This window comes from Rhipicephalus microplus, chromosome 10 (assembly GCF_043290135.1).
Source record: "Rhipicephalus microplus isolate Deutch F79 chromosome 10, USDA_Rmic, whole genome shotgun sequence".
Taxonomy (NCBI): domain Eukaryota; kingdom Metazoa; phylum Arthropoda; class Arachnida; order Ixodida; family Ixodidae; genus Rhipicephalus; species Rhipicephalus microplus.
In genome coordinates, this window is record NC_134709.1 from 18,065,168 (window position 1) to 18,084,476 (window position 19,309).

A 19,309-nucleotide genomic window follows, 5' to 3' on the forward strand; every position below is an offset into this window, starting at 1 on the left:
TTTGCCTAACTTTGGGGCTTAAAAGACGGAACAAAACAAGCATGGCTTGCAAGAGCAGACATCTGCTACAGGAATCCACAACAGAATTGCCTACTGGCATTGTGGGAAACAAGAGGGCATGGCCAACAAAACGAGCACATAAAAAGAGAGAAGTAAACAAGAGTGAGAAAGAGAGCGCTGTGAAAAGGTCCTTAGTTTTTTTGCTAGGTTGCTTTTTACCCTTTGTGGCAGCGCTTAGACGACAACGGCCGCCGCGTAGCAACGACTGAGCGGCATAGGCGTCGCCTTGGACCACATGCTGACCTCGGGGTCGTAGGTCTCAGCTGACTCCAGCGTGAGGGGGGGCCCACCAATTGCGAAAGGCCGGTCATAACCCGAGGGACGTCGGCCGCCCATCACGTGAAGACGGCCATTGACACCTACGACGGACGCACCCACACGTGCCATACTCATTGGAGGAAGCTCCGTCCAACGGTTCTGCAAACAAGTGGGAAAGCGGGCCAGCCATAAGTCACCCATAGACTAAGCTTGTGTGAATAGTGAATTTTAGGTACGAAGCGAATTCAAAGCGAAGAGTGATTTCGATCAAATAATTTTGAATTGAATTCGAATAGCATATTTGACACATAAAAAAAAATGGGCATATTTATCATGGCCTAGCGAACCTCCACAATATTTTAAAAAAATTGAAAAAGAGCCTCTATGCAAATGCCGTTTTTTTTTTTTTTTGTTCAAAGGGAGTCGAAACGACTCAGTACTAGCTAGATTTGTCTTTCAGCGGAATGCGAGTTATAACCCTAAAGTACGTAGCATTTTAAAATTTATTATACTTAAAGCACATGAGCTGTCATAACAAGGTTTTAAGCTTAATAAAATTAATTGATTTGAGGGTAATATTTTCATTTAAAGGGGCTGTCTGACTTTCAAATAGCCATGAAATGGATTCACTAAAAAAAGCTTATTGCCTCATGAATTCATCGCCAGCAAAATTTTTAGAATCCATTCAGTACGAGCGGAGTTGCAAAGATTTCTCCCACACTGCAAGTGCATTCGATCTTTTTGTCTCGACGAAAGCGCAGGAAGCTAAGCAGGAAGAGATGGCACGGGGAAAGAAAATACGTCACGTGTGCTTTCTAAGCTTGTGGAGTCATTTGCCGAGAGAAGAGAGCAATTTTCAGCCGAGTTTGAGAATTTATTGTGATCTGACGCCGCGTGCTGCGCTATAATATTTGGCTTGCGTATCCTCGGTAGCCTCGACTACCGATCGGCAGCGTTTTCTGACACTGGTCAAAAAGTGTTGCAGGGCCCCTAAAATTTGTAGAAAGGCTTCGCAGCAAAGCGGATTTCTCCTGGACAGGTGCTTTCACGGTTCATCATTCCTAAACTGCAGTGAAACTACCTTTACAAGCAGTACATTCGGATTAATATGCGTGTATTCGTTCCTTGCGAATACTTCGAAATTTTCAATAATTTAAATTCGAATCGAAGCGAATACAAATATCCTACTATTCGTTCAAATATTCGAAGCATTTAAATATTCGCAAAAGCCTATCGTAGACGTGTTGCATATAGCCCTGCATTGCTAATTTCAATGATTCCAAGTAATCATCGAATGGCTTCACTATAAAGGTTCATTGGCTCACCAATCTATTGCCACAAGAATTTTTAAAATTTGTCAAGTATGAGCAGAGTTACAGGGCTTTGCTCTTGCTGCTTCTCTGCCTTTGTACCAGCGAGCGTGCTGAAAGTTACGTATGAGGTGGTGGTGGAGGGGAATGATGACAGGGGGAACTAGAAGCAACGTCCATTTGGCAGCACGCTTTATGACTGAGCACTTTCTTTCTTATACCCTCCTCCCTTTTGAACTGCAGCTTAATTTGAACTATCGCGAGAAAGCACAGGGATAAGTGGCTATACGGTAGCCACAGTAGTCTGGCAGCTCACAATGATCAAATAGGTTGACAGTCATCGACTTTGTGTTTAAGGCATCATTTGTTGAGAAAAGAGAGGGCGACTTCTAGAAAACTGACAATTATTTGCACATTCCCGTGCAGCACTACAATGTTTAGATCACTTGTTCTCAGAAGCCTCGCATGGACAGTGTTTTCTAAACATGATGAAAAAGTGATACAGAGCTTCAAAGAGGTATCTTTAGACCTTTCATCGGCCACTTCCGCCAGGTCGTTCCAATTTGAAAATACTTTGCCAGCCTTGAGTTTTATTGGAACAAAAAAAGAAGAAAAAAAAAACCTTAGAAACACTCGGTGGAACATTATTTTGCAGTCGATTTTGTGCCGAGCGATATTTGGACAGCAAGTGGTGTCCAACAGTAAACCACAAATGGTAAAGCACTTGTCTTCCTAGGTCTTTGGCTTCTTCCACCCAACTATGGACTATTCTACCTAATAGGCTTTACACTCCAAATCTGAAGCAGCAATACAGGCTGGTACATATCCGGAGATGGTGTTTTCTCTGGCATGCGAGCATGCATTGCGTGCCGAAATGCAGAACACAGTGCAAGCAGAAAGAAATTTGACAAAGGGTAGCTCACCTCCTCAATGGAATAGCGCTCGACCGAGTTGAGTGCAGAGGAAACGTCACTGCTGCCACCGACTGCATAGATGTGGTCGTGCAAGACTGCAACACCAACGTAAGCACGGCGCTTCCGCAGTGGAGCCAGCGTCTGCCACTCATTGGTGACCGGGTTGTACGACTCGACGAGTGCAAGCTCGCAGTTGAGGTCATTGTATCCTCCAATGACGTAGATGAGCCCTGGAGAAAAGCAGTGACTCCTTTTCTTGTGGCATTTAAAGATGCACCAAAACGGGAGCCCATTTAAGTGTAGACCGAAAGAAAACTGCTCTTCCAGCACTGTTAGTTGTGCATTACATGTAATGCTGCAGCATTTGCAGGTACAGCCAACTATTTCACACCCACCGGCACCTACATTTTTAACCAAACAATCGCATAACTGTGCAAATATATGTCACATCATGTATGACACAACTGCTAAAATTACACAGAAATGCAGAAAAGAAACACCAACATAAAAACAAAAATAAGCGACAATTCTATGTCATTCTGCGATTTATTTAAAATCATGATGTACTACACCAAGAACCAGCCAGACAATGAACAAAACGTCCAGAAGCATTGCACTAAAAGCAGCTGTAATGAGCCACGCGTGCTAGCGCTTGTTTGCATTGCATTCTTCCTTCGCGACTTGCCCAGGCTACATTGCACTGATAACTTACAGCTGCAAAATAAAAGTGCACTCTTTCTAGAAGAACCCACCTTCGTGGGCAAGCACTCCCATGGCATAACGACCGACTGTCATTCGGCTAATTATCTGCCATGTGTCCAAATCGGGGTCGTACTTCTCGATGGTGTCGCCAAGCTCCGCACCCACCCAGCCACCGACGGCATACAGGCAGCCATCCAAGGCACACATGCCTGCATAACAAGGAGAAAAAAAAAAAGAGCACGACTTAACTATGAACTATAACACTGCTGCACCTAAAAATGGAATATCAGAAACACTTAAAGAAACTGAGTTTTCCGTTAGACTTTTGACAATTACCCAGCAATGCTAAAAGTGCAGAATCAGGACACTATCAAAATTATATTGTAAAGCTTAAGAATACTGAACAAAGATAGAATAAAATGATGAAAACATCAAAATTCAACTTCGATAGATTGATTTGATTGATATGTGGGGTTTAACGTCCTCAAACCACCATATAATTATGAGAGACGCCGTAGTGGAGGGCTCTGGAAATTTCGACCACCTGGGGTTTTTTTAAGTGCACCCGAATCTGAGCACACGGGCCTACAACACTTCCGCCTCCATCGGAAATGCAGCCGCCGCAGCCGGGACACGAACCCGCGACCTGCGGGTCAGCAGCCGAGTACCTTGGCCACTACACCACTGCGGCGAGGCTCAAAATTCCACTTCGGAGATGCGACTATCCTTATAAAGTTTACTTCACCTATTTTTGAGCAGGTGGGTTTAAGAGGATCGTGAGCATGCCGTGAGTTGCACAATGATGGCCACGACGTCAAGTCCCTTTTTCTGGTCCTGTTTGCCCTCGCCGTTTCCTCCATGAAGCCATGCCAACGAGCTCAAATTGATACCCTTTCAACCGAGGAGAGTGCTGAAGTAAGGACTCGAGCAAGAGGCGAACACGTTAAGCGAAAACTCTGTGGGCAGAGATGAGAGAAGGAGAGAAAGGTGTAGAAGAATGAAATAAAACATAAAACTTCGAACAGAGATTCAAACCCGCCATGGCCTGATCCCAAGGCGAGCGTCTAACCCCCCGGTCATTCAGGTACAGTAGCTGAACAAGCGTTTGTGGAAACCATATGATTGCATTGCTATGGGGGAGAGAATGAAAAAAGAGTGAGAGAGAGAAAGATCAAAACATTGAAAGATATGAAAGAAAAAAGGAAGTGGAGCGAGAAAGAAAGCAGATCATAAGCCTGCCAGGCATAGTACAGTAGTAGAACAAAATGGTGTGGTGGCTGCGCTTGGTGACCACGACTGTAAGCTGGCTCTCGGCCGAAGGCGGGACAAAACACTGTCCTGCAGGCAGGTCAGCAGGTCAGCGGGACCCCAGTCTTAAAATTGAGACATGTTCTACCTAAATCGAGACATCTGGTCACCTCAATTATAGCTATCAGTAATTGGACGCGTAATTCGAAGGTCGTGGGCTCGGCTCCACCAACGGAAAAATTATATTTTTCCTCGATAATCATTACAACACAGATAAAGAACCACAAATAATGTCCCCAATGCTCTTCTAGGCTTAACTGTCTATTTGTTTTATTAGTTGTGTATTACTGTATTTACTCTTGTAATGAACACACTTTTTTTTCTCAAAAAACCGGAGCAAAGATGGGGGGTGTATTTATTACGCGGGGTTAATTTTATGAAAACTTTTTTGGGAGAAGGAAAACATGTGGTACTACGAAAAAAAAGTTTGGTCGCTTAACCTTTCGCACTTTACATACGCGCACACTGTATGGAAACAGCATTTTTGTTGCAAGCTGTCCCTGGGCTGCCCCTTCAAGCCATAAAAACACTTTGCGACTATCTTTTCTCCCAATCATTTAACTGCAACAGTGGTATCTGCTTGCGATCTCAAGCTCCAGGGCTTTTAGGGGGGGGGGGGGGGAAATAAAGGGACAGTTCGAGTAAAGAAAAAAGAAAATAGGCTAAAAAAGAAAAGGGAAAGGGGGGGGATTCACAGGAAGTGACATTGGTTGGCGCAGGCAGTTTGGTGACCTCCAGTGGCTCACAGATAAGCAGCGGCCACCCACAGATAGAAAGAAAAGACAATGGGCAAAGGGGGGGGGGGGGGGCGAGTAGAGGTTGTAGAAGGGGGTCCCCAAAGTAATAAAAAACGGATGAGAGCCAACCAGAGAGGGACTCCAGCGGATGAATTTATTAGATAGAAAGAAAAGCAACACACCATGGGGCAATGGATGAAGGAAGAGAGGGAGCCAGTACAGGTGGTTGAGGGGGGTTGGCAAAGTAATCAAAAACAGAAGTGATCCAACGGGTGAGGAGGCACAAGGTGTACATTAGTGGGACAGCGGATGAATGTAGGGGGTGTGTTTATTACACGGCGGGGGCGGGGAGGGGGGAGTCCAAATTTTGATGACTGAAGTTGGGGGTGCATTTATTATGCAAGTGCGTTCATTACGCCAGTAAATACGGTATGTCTAATGGTACTCAGTTCCAATCACAACGTTATGTGCCCTCTCAGGATTAAAAATACTGCAGTTTTACATGCCGAAACCACTATACGATAGAAGCCATCAAATAGTGAGGGAATGCAGTTTGATTTTGACCAACCTAATCTGAGTATACGGGTTTACCACTTGCATTTCAGGCCCACTGAAGGGCCGTCGCAATTATGTGGAATCAAATTCGCATCTTCAACCTTAACAGAGCAACGCTTTACCTATTGAGCAAGTAGAGCAAATGAATTTTATACAGGCATTCAGCGATAAAAACGATTCGAAGCTATAGTCATACAAATGTGGTGATCAATATGTTTCTGGCCGGAAGTTTTATGTTGCTCACCCATCATGCAGCGAGGCTGGACCATGGGTGTGATGCTATCCCAGCGGTTGGCCACGGGGTCAAACACTTCGGCACTATCCAGGATGAGGCAGTCGCTCTCCCCGCCCGCAACGTAGACAAGCTGGTTGAGAGTCGCGGCCCCAGGCCCCGACCGCGGGTGGGCCATGGGGGCAAGCGAGCCCGCCCACTGTCCTCGTGCGGGGTCGAAGCGCTCGACGCTTGCCAGACTGTATCCCTCGCCGAAGCGCATGCCCGTGTGCCGGTGACAGCCACCGAGGACGTAGACGCTTTTGCGAGCGCACATGCGAGGCTGCTGTTGCACGTCCACCACTTGTACCTGAAGTACATTGTGAACCAAGATCATAAAAAGCATATTCCAGGCCTTCAAAAGCCAAATGCTACAAACTTTCAATATGGGTAGGTTCGTAAGTGAGTTGCAGTATACAGTAGAATTTCAATAAGAATCTTGAGGGAATATTAAAGAAATCACCAAAAAATTTCGATGACAATTACGATACTGCCTTGTGCAATTCTCAGTGCAGCTGGGACGCTCCCACTGTCGTGTCCGGAAGTGTATTGGACAACGCCACAACGTGATATGATCGTGGCTCGCCGAATGGGGGTACTGGTAGTCGACGGAAGAGCCAGGGAACAGCTTCTCATTGTGATAGCATTTTTTAAACAACCACGTCGCCACGTGTTTATGTCACTGTGCATGAGGAAGGTGTCCCTGGCTACTGTGTGCGAGTGGGTGCTCTCCATATGGGCGGCTGTACCGCGCGATGTAGTTGGTGCGATCGTTCGCGAAGTGTGGACTCACACTTGATGACAACGTGCTGTTTGACCACAGCAGCACCAGTGAGGAGGACGTCAGTGATGATGAAAAGTCTTCGTGAATAAATTTCCTTTGTGTGAACTGTGCTCGCACTTTTTTTCCTTTTGGGGGACACGCGATTTTGGGGTAGTCGACCTACATTTGAATTGACACACAATCATGTAAATATGGTATGTATGGTGTCTTGCATCTATGGCAAATATGACAGTGCAAATTAACTGGAATTCTCAATGCATGCAACGGTAGAGGAGCGTGAGCCTTCTTGATCAACATGCGCAGCTACAAGTGTATTTAGTCAAGCATGCAAAGTGACCAGAGAGAGCGATAATGCTCACCTGACTGCTCTTTCCGTCAATGCACAGCCTGCGGTCCGGCTTCAGGTCCTGGACCAACTTGAGCAAAGCATCGCGTAGCTCCCTGTCGGGACAGGTGTCAACGTAGAGCTCCAGTTGCTTACGCGAGATCACCGGGAAGCGGATGGCCTCCAGCACATCGAAAAACAGGGAGCGCCGCTCTTCCACATTGTGCAGGATCCACTTCATGGTGGCATCGAAAACCTGTGCCAAAAGAGGTTGATTTAAAAGATGTTCAAGGAGCAATGGCAATTTTGAGCAACCCCAAGAGTTATAGTTTGCATTTCCTTAGTATGTACTGTCAGCACTCTCCACATAGAGGAGCCAGACAGCAGGAATAAAAGATTTTAGCTTGACTTTGGAGTTCTCATGGCCAGCTCCACCACAATGTACATAATCCCGACGACTCAACACAGTGTATTGAATCTGCGAATACAGCGGCCCGCATACAGCCTAAGTAGCTTAAATCGCAATTGGAGTTGGTGAACAACAATTTACTGACCGTTATTCACGCGCACTATGTGCAACTAACAGCACATGACAAGGCTGCTGCTAATATGACAAAAGTTGCTGCGACGTCAGACTGTGTTTTTAAGTCACTGTGAAACTGCCCCCTTGACACCAACGATGTTTTTTGAAGGTAGCAGTATGTAAGATATAATGAATGCATTCCCAGGCACTACAACACTCTTTTGAGGATTCTCAACACCCATGCTTTTATACTGAGCAACAATCTGTAGATACTTGAAATTTGTCACAGTACTTGCCGATTGTCGACTTGCATAGATAAATATATCGTTTACAGGCATGATGCAAGGTCGACATTGTACGATGCGTACCTGAAATTCATTATCGATGCTGAGTCCCTCGCTCTTCAAGAAGTGGCGAAGTGTTTCAGTGGGCAGCTCGTAGAACTCCTCCTCATTGATGACTTCGGTGAAGCGCCTCTCGATGAAGCGCTTTGCCTCCAGCTTCAAGTTGGTGCATGCATGCATCTCAGCAAAGCGAAAGATGCCTGCACGATGAAAGCATTCAGCAATTTAGGCACAAAAATAAAACAAAATATATTTCAATAAATTATATCGTTTTATGAGCGAATATTGTGGCATGCTTACAAGGAGTTTTATAGTAAGTCACTTTGGGCCACCAGTGGTTCTTAAAGGGACGCTAAAGGCAAATATTAAGTCGATGTTGATTGCCGAAATAGTGGTCCAGAAACCTGGTAGTGCTACTTTTATGCCAAGGAAGTACTCATTGTGAAATAAAATCCCACTTTAGTAGTCTGCACCACGTTAGCGCACTTAAAATCCCCCACCTGAAAGTGGACGTCTCACGCCACTGTTGCCGTGAACAATGTTGCCCCTGCTTTACTGCACGGTCGCTGGCACTAGTAGCACCAGAGCGAAACTAGCGGGAGCCACAGCAGCAACAACAGCCATTGAACAATATTTAGCCATGGCCTCCGAGATGGTAGGTGTGGTTGGTTCAACTGGGTCTCGCTAGATGGCACAACCTGTCCAGTTCAACCAAGCGAAAACTAAACATTTCAACCACTTGCGCTATTTCCTCTAGTAACGTCTGTCAGTTTTTTTCTCGAAATAATCAAACAGAAACAAAGAAGCAGCATTTTATTAAGTCTCGTGAGGCACAGAAGGTTCTTTATTTAGTGCACTAGTTCACTTACTAGTGATTAATTGAAGGTGGCAAGTCTGAAGTCATCGGTATCATTTTGCGAATGTCCTACTCGTGGCACATGTGTTCTCGTGCATTTACCTTAATTTATCAGTAAGTAGGGCACAGCTTTTGATAATTTTGTCCCTTTAGAAATTGTCATACATTGAGCTTTCACTCCGATAAATTGTTATTTGACTTTAGTGCCCTTTTAAAGTGACCCACAACTGGCCAAAACAGGCGATTAGATTCTGGTGGAAAGGAAAAGAGCGTGAATTATGGTGACAGGTGACAGCATACTTTTCGTGGTCCGAGTAGGATTTTAATATTACATAGTGTTCAAAAGTAACCAAAACCAGCATGTCGCACCCCTAGCGCAAGAGCTATGAACCAAAATTATGAAGTCCTAATAACCTAGCTATGATTATTTAGGGCGCACTGGAATAGAGGCTTAAATTTTAAATTGTACGTTATCGTTCATTTTCGTTTGTTTCTAGGTGGCTTAAAAAGTAAAAGAAGCAGAGCATGAAAAGTGGCGCTGATTCCGTGCCGCGCGACGTTTACAGAGCGGCTCGATTCCCGTCACGTCGGGCGCGTGGGCAGAAGCACGCGAGCTTGTGAATGCGATCACTGCGGCACGCGAAATGCCGTCGACCTACTGCTCTGTGAAGAATTGATACCACTTCATGTCTGCCGCTGGTAGCAGCGATGGCGGCGCTCCGTCGGATTCGTCGCTACCGCTGTCGTCCGTCGAAGCACGTCGCTCTGGCGCTACTTGATAGGGGTCCCAATTTTGCACTCGCATGCGAGCCGAAATTCTTTCCTCTAACTCGCTCAAGTTGTCAAGCGATGACATATCGAAGCCGTCCAATTGCAAATGCACGTGATACTACTATGAGTGAATTGTCGATCCCGTGTAAACGCTGCGTTTCATTTTCAAAGACTTCGCTTGACTCGACCTCGCTAAAGTAAAAAAATCTACTTGTGCACGGCCAAAATTACTTGCATAAGAAGCCCCGAAAAAGTGCTGTAACTTTTGTAAAATAACTTAGCACGCTAGAAAACAGTGGTCGCGGGACTGCAAGATTGACAAACACAACATTACGTGTTTGTACTTAGGGCTTCACTTTTCATCACTGCTGGCGTTACACTGGCATATAATCGCTATTGCGATCACATCCACTGTTTGCAACATGCCTCCTTAGAACTGCATAATCACCACAAATCTAAAAATTCTGATTATAAATGTTCTACGGTATTTTCCGCGTTACCATTCTGTGATTACAAACTCTGACCGGTAAGCTTTCCGTTGCACAAAAAAAAACCCGGCACCATAAATATTGGTTGTGGGTCCCTTTAACCCTTTGGGGGTCAAGGACGTACATAAACGTCATACGTTAACAGCCACAAGACTGTCAAAGGTGTACAGGGTCCTGTCACTGCTGGCATGTTTAAACTAGCACCTTTTTTGATCACTTCTCTTGCTTGGCATGTACTACCCCTTTGCAGGAATACATGGAATCTTTTCAGCGGTGCGCTGCTTAGTTTCGGTTTCGTACTTCGGCCATATCTCGCTTATTGCACCCACAAAACTAATAGCTTCTTGGTTTAGAATGTTTCAAAAGGTTACCGATTTGTTACTCTCTCGTTCATTGCTACTCGATAGGTGATTATGCCTGTCTTCATGCTGGCACTGACTGGCAAAAACGATGCTACTGTGGTAGCATTTCCTGTTTTGGGGACACACAATCATAATCGATTAGACAAATGATTATTATAGGTTTCAAACTTGTTTTTGCGTTCCAGATGTGCTCACAACCATATAGTTTTCTTCAGTGGGCTCACCTGCGCAGTTTGCTTGCGCTACAGAACTGCGTGCCGATTTCTCTGTAGCTGGACTGCCGAATCAGAGTCTGATTCAGTAAGTTTTAGCCCATTATAGGAGAAGTTACAAGTTGATTGATTGATTTGTGGGGTTTAACGTCCCAAAACCACCATATGATTATGAGAGACGCCGTAGTGGAGGGCTCCGGAAATTTTGACCACCTGGGGTTCTTTAACGTGCGCCCAAATCTGAGCACACGGGCCTACAACATTTCCGCCTCCATCGGAAATGCAGCCGCCGCAGCCGGGAATCGAACCCGCGACCTGCGGGTCAGCAGCCGAGTACCTTAGCCACTAGACCACCGCGGCGGGGCGAGAAGTTACAAGTGAAGACTCGGATGTCGTTGATCGAGCAACATCTAAAAAACGAGCGCAGCGAGGTGATGCTGACCACATCAAAAGTGGCTTTTTTTTCTGTCCATATTTCCACTTGAGATGGCTCGGTGTACTCATTTTTGTACATCTGTGAACTGCAGAGGTGTTTATCGCAATGCATATTTTTTTTTGTTGGACAATTTTTTTATAGAATTTATCTCGCTGTTGCTCATGAATAAACCACGTGTATGTAACAGCACAAACAATTTTTTGTCATTTTAAGGTCAACAAAAAATTTCAGGCAATTTTTTTTCCTCAAATAGACTCATCTGAAGAATTCGATTTGGCAATAAGAAAAAAAAATACAGTAGAGAACTTGCTATGCAAAGAAAGAAAAGAAAAAAAAAAACCAGAAAGGCTCTCAGATGTTTAAACATGCCCTTTAAACTAGGTCTACAAATGTCTTGAAATTTCGCAGAAAAGAAAATTAGCCACACATGAGGTGATGACGGACCATTCAGGTTGTAAGAAAACATATGAGTGAGCTTAAAGAGCTGGTAACAGACCCTACTGGTGTTCATACACCTGTGCCAGTACCAGAAGCACTCAGTGATACAATGTTAACGAAGTAAATGTAAATAATGTAATAACACACTCATACCTCATTATCTCAAAGTCACGTCTGCATTAGAAATAGCTCGTTATACCCAGCAATTTGTTAAAAACATATTTCTAACACTATCGATGACAAAGCTATTCTTCACTTCGTTCTAACTGATAATTCGTTATATCCATATTCATTATCCTGAGGTTTGAGTGTATTTCTAAAAGGTACTCAAGCTGTGTGCATGATGGGTGGACTACCTGGAGCGAATAACATGGCAGTGAGTGCTAAAGCAGCTACTACACAGAGCTATAGGGCCGGCATAATGCTCTGCTGACTTTCAACAAGACGCAAAAGCACAAGGTAAAGCTTCTTCACTCACGACTGGGCGTGTAAAGTCAACCTTGAACTTTAACTTTACTGGCTTGCACACGGCAACCAAAAGCTATCTTTCTCACGTGCATCCTGCTCGCTCACCCACGCAGTTGGAAGGGTGCAACTCCCTCTGAAGGAAGTCGCAGCACGCTTGAACCACGTCAGCGAGCCTGAACATGTTGGCAGCTGCGAGCAGATCTTGGCAGTTGTCCCGTGTTATCAGGATCTCACCTGCGCAGGATACAGATAATGATCACGAAAAAAAGAACTGGTGATGTAGTGCGATCTACGATATAGCACAATCCATGATCTAGCACGTCAAATCCCCAAACGGGTTATCCGAGGTGGTGGTTTTTTTTCTCTGGCAATTCGTCTGCCACTACATACTCCACAATATAAGGCTATAGGAAATCAAGTATCCCCAACACAAAAAGGACGAGAAAGTCACCAGTGCCACTTACCAGCTGATAATGACACAATGGTGGAAAAGGGACGAAACCCATCTCTGTCCTCACATCAGCCACTCTGTCCCTTCAGCATACATAGATAGGTGTTATCTCGACATGCTTACATATCACCCCCTCAAGAGACAGTATGGCTGACATGAGCACAGAGAAATAGGTTTCGTGTTTTCTACGAAATAGTAGTCTGCTTCTTTTTTTGCTGCACAGCAGTACCACACAACAAAAGAGCATCTTGGCACTTTCTAGGTTGACAAAACGCTCGGAAGCACTGCTGCATGCATCTCTTTCTAGACAGAAGTTCATTCAGAACTTTTGTTACCAGAGTAAGAGAACCTCAAGAGGTTTTAACTGTGCAACTGAATATAAATTATATCCAGCCATGAAGATCGCAGTAGCAATATAAAACAATTTGTCAATAATCTTATGCTTGCAAACGTTCGTCATTTTGCTCACTACAATAGCAACATAATATTCTAATTACATGCCATTAAAGTAAATAAAAAACTTCAGGCAGTCCACTACATTCAAAATGCTTTTTGAAGCCAACTACCTGGAAAGACTCAAGGCTTCATTAATTAAATTGTTTGATTTCCGAGAGCAAAGCAGCAACACACAAGCATAGCTGGAACGATTATAACTTTTCATATCAGTACGGTTTAAGAAGAGTTCTGACAAGCTTTTACGGCATTGCAAAAAGGAAATCCTTCATTTTCTTGGCAAGGATTGTTAACACTTTTCAAACAGAGTAGCCAGAAAACGAGTGTAAAATATTTTAGTTTGATTTGAGTTTTTGTTACCAAGTATCTGCGAGGCCATATTATAATAAAAAAAAGTTGATGTTCATAACTCCACTAAGGTAGCAGTCTGAGATCGTTAGTGTGGCACGACACAGCGCAGGAGACTAAGACAAAAAAGAGGCTTCACACACTGCCCTCGTGTGTGTCAAGCCTTTCCTCTGTCCTCATTTTATCAGTATTTACCTTGAGTCATGTCAGTAACTCGATGCTGAGGTTGCTCAAGTCATACAAGAAGTTTAATTTACATATCTGCAAGTCGTTGTGGGGGGAGGGGGGCTAAAAGAGAATACGTTGTGTTTTTGCTGTTTGAATGTCTCTGCTCGGCCGCCGAGCCCAAAGGGCTGACCACCCTCGCTCTCGTTTGTTACTGTTAGCAACCCTGTCTGGCCCAGCAAATGGCCCAGCAATTATGGCCAGTACGAGCCTGGCCATAATTATGTGCACAGAGCCAGTGCCCAGGCGTTCCAACCACCCCACCTATTCGACGGGAAAGCAGCTGTCGGCCAGACACACAAGGATGAACCGAGATAGAGGGGTTGCCTTTGAAGAAGCACTAATACAAAATTTTAAAGGCGAGATAATGAGTGAGATAGGTTTATCTAGAGACATACACAACATCTACGAAATATCAAGGGCAATCATAACCTACCACATATTTATCACCAATTTTAAAGTACATCCTGCGGGGCTGAGCGAGATGCGGAGCCCCTCGCGACACTGACATTAACGCTGTCAGAGTGTAAAGAAACCTACGTCACGAGTTCGTGTAGCTGATTTGTTTGCACGCGAATTTCACTTGCACTAACTGCGATTTCTTCCTCTGTGCCTGCAGCTTTGCATTAGAGCGGGTGACCTCTCGCCTTTACCAACACATCACAGTTTTGCGTGGTCACGTGGCCAGCTATGTTTACCTTGTTACCAACTGCTGCTGCCCAGCTCGGGGTTTTTTTTAACTGCAAATGGGCACTTTTAAAACGTCTATAAATGAATAACAGTCACACATTCGTGTAAACAAGGTCTCTAGCTGTGATAAGTGGGTCATAAGCTACCTATTGGGACAAAAATAGGTGCAACATGTTTGTGTCTGTGCTCCTTCAACAAAGCATAAATGGCACTTTAGGATCTCTCACCTGCGTATATGAACCCAAACAGCAGGTCAGCAATGGTCGCCGACACACCTCGTATCTCGACAGTGCCACAGTCCGCCTCTGCCAGGCCAGAGTGGAACATGGCTGCAAAGTAGGGGCAACTGGCTGCGAGGACCACCCGGTGCAGCACAAACTCCTCGCCATCCACTCGCAGAGTCACATCACATAGCATGCCACTCTCGCGCAATTCACTCAGACTGCTGAGCACTCGTGAGCCGTACTCCCGGCTGCGGAAAAGTCTCTGCTGGCCACCCGTGCCGGTGTTCCTAGAGCTGCCCCCACTTCCGCCGCTGTCGCGGTGATGGCGGCGGCCTTTGGGCCGCCACGAGGGATTTGTCGATGATGGCGGCGGCATTGCCAACCTGCAGAAAGCAATCGTGTATCTGAATATACCTCTGAGACTGTTACGGAGAATGGGCACTACGTGATCACTGCAACATTACAGAATCTAAAGGTGAACATACCCAAAATATAAAATTACAAATGCTTTACATAATTTACTATGCCATGCTTAGAATAGATCGGGAAGCTTACATATCACCCCCTCCTCTCCCATATATCTGACAGAGGTCATCACCCTCTGAAAATAAGTAAAATTAATCCTAGAAGAAATGCATTTCATCACTAATTTTTCCCATACACCACCACATGAGCCAGTGGAATCGGCTACTAGAGCGAATGGCCGATTGTCATACTGAAGCATCGTTCAGTGCGTTATTTGATACAAGGCGGCACGGCTATCCAAGATGTGCATAATGGGGTGCCTTGACTGTTCCCTCTTGTGGGTGTTGGGTCTATAGGGGTTTTCTAGACATTAGACTGATCTTTTGAGATGGTGCCGTGTAATAGAAGGCATTCAAACAAGAATTTCAAGTGCGCCTAACTGAAAAAAAGTGCTTGATGAAAGTCTTGAATGGCTGAAGTGCAGGCTTGGGAAAGTGGGCACCACATTTATTGACAAACCTCTTCGGAAGTTCGCAATGCTTATTTACAGACAGCGTGCATCAACTACATTATTTGACTCTAGGTTCATAAATGCTATTTCCGTGTCACTTTACCCCTGTAAAAATAACAAATGAGTGATTCTAGAGTAACAAGGGTCTTATGATATAGTGTGGCACTGCACAGCGAATTTTGATAAATTTGTCTCTATTAGGGCAGAAACTGTTGCTTCCTTGACGAATACACATTTCGTTGTTGAAACACTCTGCTCCTGAATTCGTTCTTAGGCAGTTCTAGCAAAATAAAGGCTAGAGTCTTTTGCAATCATGTCTACAATGTACCACAATGCCAATAAAACTACGCGTGATCTTTTAGGAATATTACAAAAAAAAAAAGAAATAGCACTGAGACAATTGACAGCACATCGAAGCCATCTATAATGCTTAATTGCCGTTTTTTTTTTGCTACATTAACAGGAACTCGCCAGCCCATCACACTCAGAAGGCAAGTTATAGCAACATTTAAAGTAAAGCATATAATTGGTGCAGGAAATATCTGTACACTACAGCAATGAACTTCGCGCGACGGTACGGTGCGATACTCCACCTGTCTTAACACTGCTACAAGTGAGCAGCTGATAAACCTGTACGTTTTTTTGTTTTTTTTTTTTTGTTATAAGGAACTCGCAAATGAGACGTTAAACTGAAGCGTTTGACACAATTACAGTGCTCACAGACTTGTGTTCAATGTCATCGAAGCCACACTCTATTAATCACCTGTAAATGACAGCTGCCCGAGTGTGGGTGTTTTACGTCACGCATACATTTAGTCGAGGACAATGTCATAACAATGCTTAGGCAATGCTACGAAACGCTGTAAGCAGCCAGTACATGCGCTATACTATCCGTTTATTCTTTTTTTTTTCGACTCTCTTTTGAAACGCTGCCCAGGCAGTATTTCAAGAAGGAACCAGTTAACAAAGCCTATGCGAGCTAGTTTTCCCTGACCGTCGTCAAATGAAAACGGCTAGCTGTACGCAAACGTCCCAAAGCTGCTTCTTGATCGGCCGGGAACCGTAAACCGCGTCTTCGCACACTCGGTAGCTGGCTGAGGGATGTTTCTCGTGCCGCAACGCGAAATTCGATTGACACGTGGGAACTAAACTGCAGGTTTACGAAGCTGTAGCAGACATGTAGCGCAGCACACATGGCTCGCGGGCTCTTATATTTCCTGCCGCCAGCGCCCAGTAACAGCGCAACGCTCATAAAAGGAGTTCAACAACAAGGAACACAAAAGAGCGGCCCGCTTTAACCTCGCCTAGCTACCACGCACCTAAGCGCTCTGCACGTCGCAAAAAAAGAAGGCCACCACAAATTGCAACGCGGGATCACACGAGGCATTCGCGAAATCCGCGTTTAGCGAGAACAAAGCAACAAAGTATAGTCAACAACTCCGAAAAAACAAAACAAAAAAACAAGCGCACACAGTGGCAAAATAGCAAACAATTCCGTTGCAATTCAAGTGTAGGTGCACAGTAACGAAATAAACACTAGCATTACCTTCTTCGCCGTAACTCGTCTACCTGGTGATGAAGTCACCGCCGGAAATCGAACTCGGCTCTAAGCGGTTGAAAACCAACGTGCACTCTTCCAAGAATAGTCAGACGGAAGGAAGCACAGCTGATAGACGCTCATCGGGGAAACAACACACGCACACGCACAAAAAACGTAAACAACCTAAGTGTGCCGCCCGGTAGCGGGGAGGAAAAGGCGAAGGCTCGGAGAAACGACAGGTCAGCTTCGCTGACTAGGCACCACCGGGTTACCTTTAGGTAGTCGAAAATGCTTGTTTGAGACCCGTGAACTGATGCGACGAGCACCGACGAGCGGGCATAACAACTTGCCACAAGCAGCCCACAGCAACAACAACGCTCGCGAGCTTCGCTACAATGGCGGCCACACCATACGGGCGCGTTGATTGGCTGACCCGAAAGAATAAACCTTGGTCACGTGATCTCGCTGCAAAAACAACAAAAATTGTATTTTGGAAAAAACTTGTAGTAAAGTTTGACAAATCCTATTTTTATAAACTCCAATTAGTAGTGACCACATAAACGAAACCGAAACTACGTTGTGAAACAAGCGCGCGTAAATTTGGTTTTGCGTTGTCCGAATGGTGGATAGCAAGGAATATTCACATGTGTTGTCTGTGTGTTTCTCACACGACCTCCTCTATAAACTTATAGAGGAGGTCGTGGTTTCTCATAACTGGCAAGCGTTCTTCTTGATTTATAAGCACGTAAAAGCTGCTCCACAAGTAGACTATGCTGTTTGACTGTCTCCTTTTTTTTCTCCCTTTTTTTTTCAGTAAGCTGGCTTGCTCGCGATAAGAACTTTGTTGCAGAGAAGCCAGCCGTCCGTATTTCATTCGAAATTCAAGACTTATCAAGCAGCAGCGCTGCGAAAGATACGATACCGCACGTTTGTTGCGTCTCATGGCGACTAGAGAGAACTGCGAATATTTATTGACACCAGACGTACAATGAACGCAGTGGAAGTTCTGACTCATGACCATAGGCATGCGCAGAGGTCCCCTTCAGAGTGGAGGGGGCGAAGGTAAAGGCGAAAGTTCATTGCAGCTCCCCCGTTCCCCATTACGCCAATGTACAAAACTGACCCCCCCCCCCCCCCGCTTGCGTCCAGCGTGCAGGAGGGCTCACGTTCGTAAAGTAGAAAGTATGGGGAGAATTTCGTGGTGGTCTGAGTCGCAGTATTATGTGTGTGCACGTAACGAAGGTTAAAACGCGGTTCCAGCTTGGGTGACCAGAATCGACTGCCGCATACCACGCAATGTTCGGTGAAATCGTTTAGTCAAGCCGCTGTTTGGGGAATTGTGCGACCGCACGAAGTTTTGTAAGATCAGGAAGAACATTCTCCCTGGAGGCGATGTGGCCCAAGATAAGGAGCTTTCGAGCGACAAAGCAACACTTATTGATATTCAACTGTAGTCCAGTAGATTTCACGCAAATAAGCACTGCTTCCAAGCGTCGAATATGCGTTGCAAAGTCACGCGAAAATATTGCAATGTCATCCGGGTATACCGCAGATGTGCCAGTCATTTTAGGCCACGGAGCATGTTGTCGATGATGCGCTCGAACGTGGCAGCTAGGCGCGTTGCATAGACTGAACGGCATGCAAATTTGCACGAGCCATCGGGAACAACAAAAGCTGTTTTGGGGCGGTCAGGCACAGTGATTGGCATATGCCAGTAAACGGAGCGCAGATCTAACGAAGAGAAGCGCTCGGCTTCTTGTAGGCAGTCGAGGGCATCGTCTTTGCGAGGTAGCGGGCAGACATCTTTGCGTGCGATCATGTCCAGCCGTTGTTAGAAAAAAAAAGACGGTTCTGCTTTGACTGAGTCATCTTTCTACTTGACTAGCACTATACCGACGATGTCCAAAGGCTGTTGGAGGGCTAAATACCTCCCCGCCTAAGCATGCCATCAACCTGTTCGGCCACTGATGTCACACTCAGCTGTTGAAAGACGATATGGGCGCTGACGTATAAAGAGGCATATATATAGACCAATGTCGATGTGATGAGCTACAGGTTAAGTACGGCCCAAGGGCGGTTACCGGTAATCGCACGAAAGTGTTCAAGCAAAGCGATGATCTCAGCGCACTGCTGGGACGTCAGGTAGCTGCCGGTGCATCTATAAGGTGCATTGGTGATTTATGGTAGCGAGGATGGAGGGGGGGGCAACAGTCGCCGTTATTCTGGACCGAAGGCGACCGATCAGCGACGTCAATTTGCCGAAAAAAAAGGAATCAAGGT

The 19,309-nt window shown here is 45.3% G+C and overlaps 1 protein-coding gene across 2 annotated transcripts; it reads right to left on the reverse strand.

The window, feature by feature from the left end:
• Window positions 1-17,431, reverse strand: LOC119181304 (actin-binding protein IPP). 2 transcript variants are annotated; one of them, XM_075875155.1, is made up of 9 exons: window positions 17,302-17,431; window positions 14,517-14,896; window positions 12,228-12,356; window positions 8,116-8,291; window positions 7,259-7,480; window positions 6,089-6,425; window positions 3,295-3,453; window positions 2,552-2,772; window positions 1-477 (listed from the first exon to the last, which is right to left on the reverse strand). In XM_075875155.1, exons 2-9 carry the CDS (start codon window positions 14,887-14,889, stop codon window positions 235-237), a joined length of 1,860 nt encoding a protein of 619 aa, XP_075731270.1. In that variant the 5' UTR covers window positions 14,890-14,896; window positions 17,302-17,431; the 3' UTR covers window positions 1-234. The 2 variants fall into 2 exon arrangements, with proteins under 2 accessions (XP_075731270.1, XP_075731269.1); XM_075875154.1 differs by lacking the exon at window positions 17,302-17,431 and adding an exon at window positions 17,036-17,195.
• Window positions 17,432-19,309: the final 1,878 nt, after the last annotated feature.

Bases quoted from the DNA above. Each gene is read 5' to 3' on its own strand.
- LOC119181304 (XM_075875155.1), bottom strand. From the start codon at position 14,889: ATGCCGCCGCCATCATCGACAAATCCCTCGTGGCGGCCCAAAGGCCGC. The intron at 12,357-14,516 runs GTGAGAGATCCT...TATCCTGCGCAG, and splicing joins GTTTGGGTTCATATACGCAG to GTGAGATCCTGATAACACGG. The intron at 3,454-6,088 runs GTGAGCAACATA...CTTGTTATGCAG, and splicing joins CCAGCCTCGCTGCATGATGG to GCATGTGTGCCTTGGATGGC.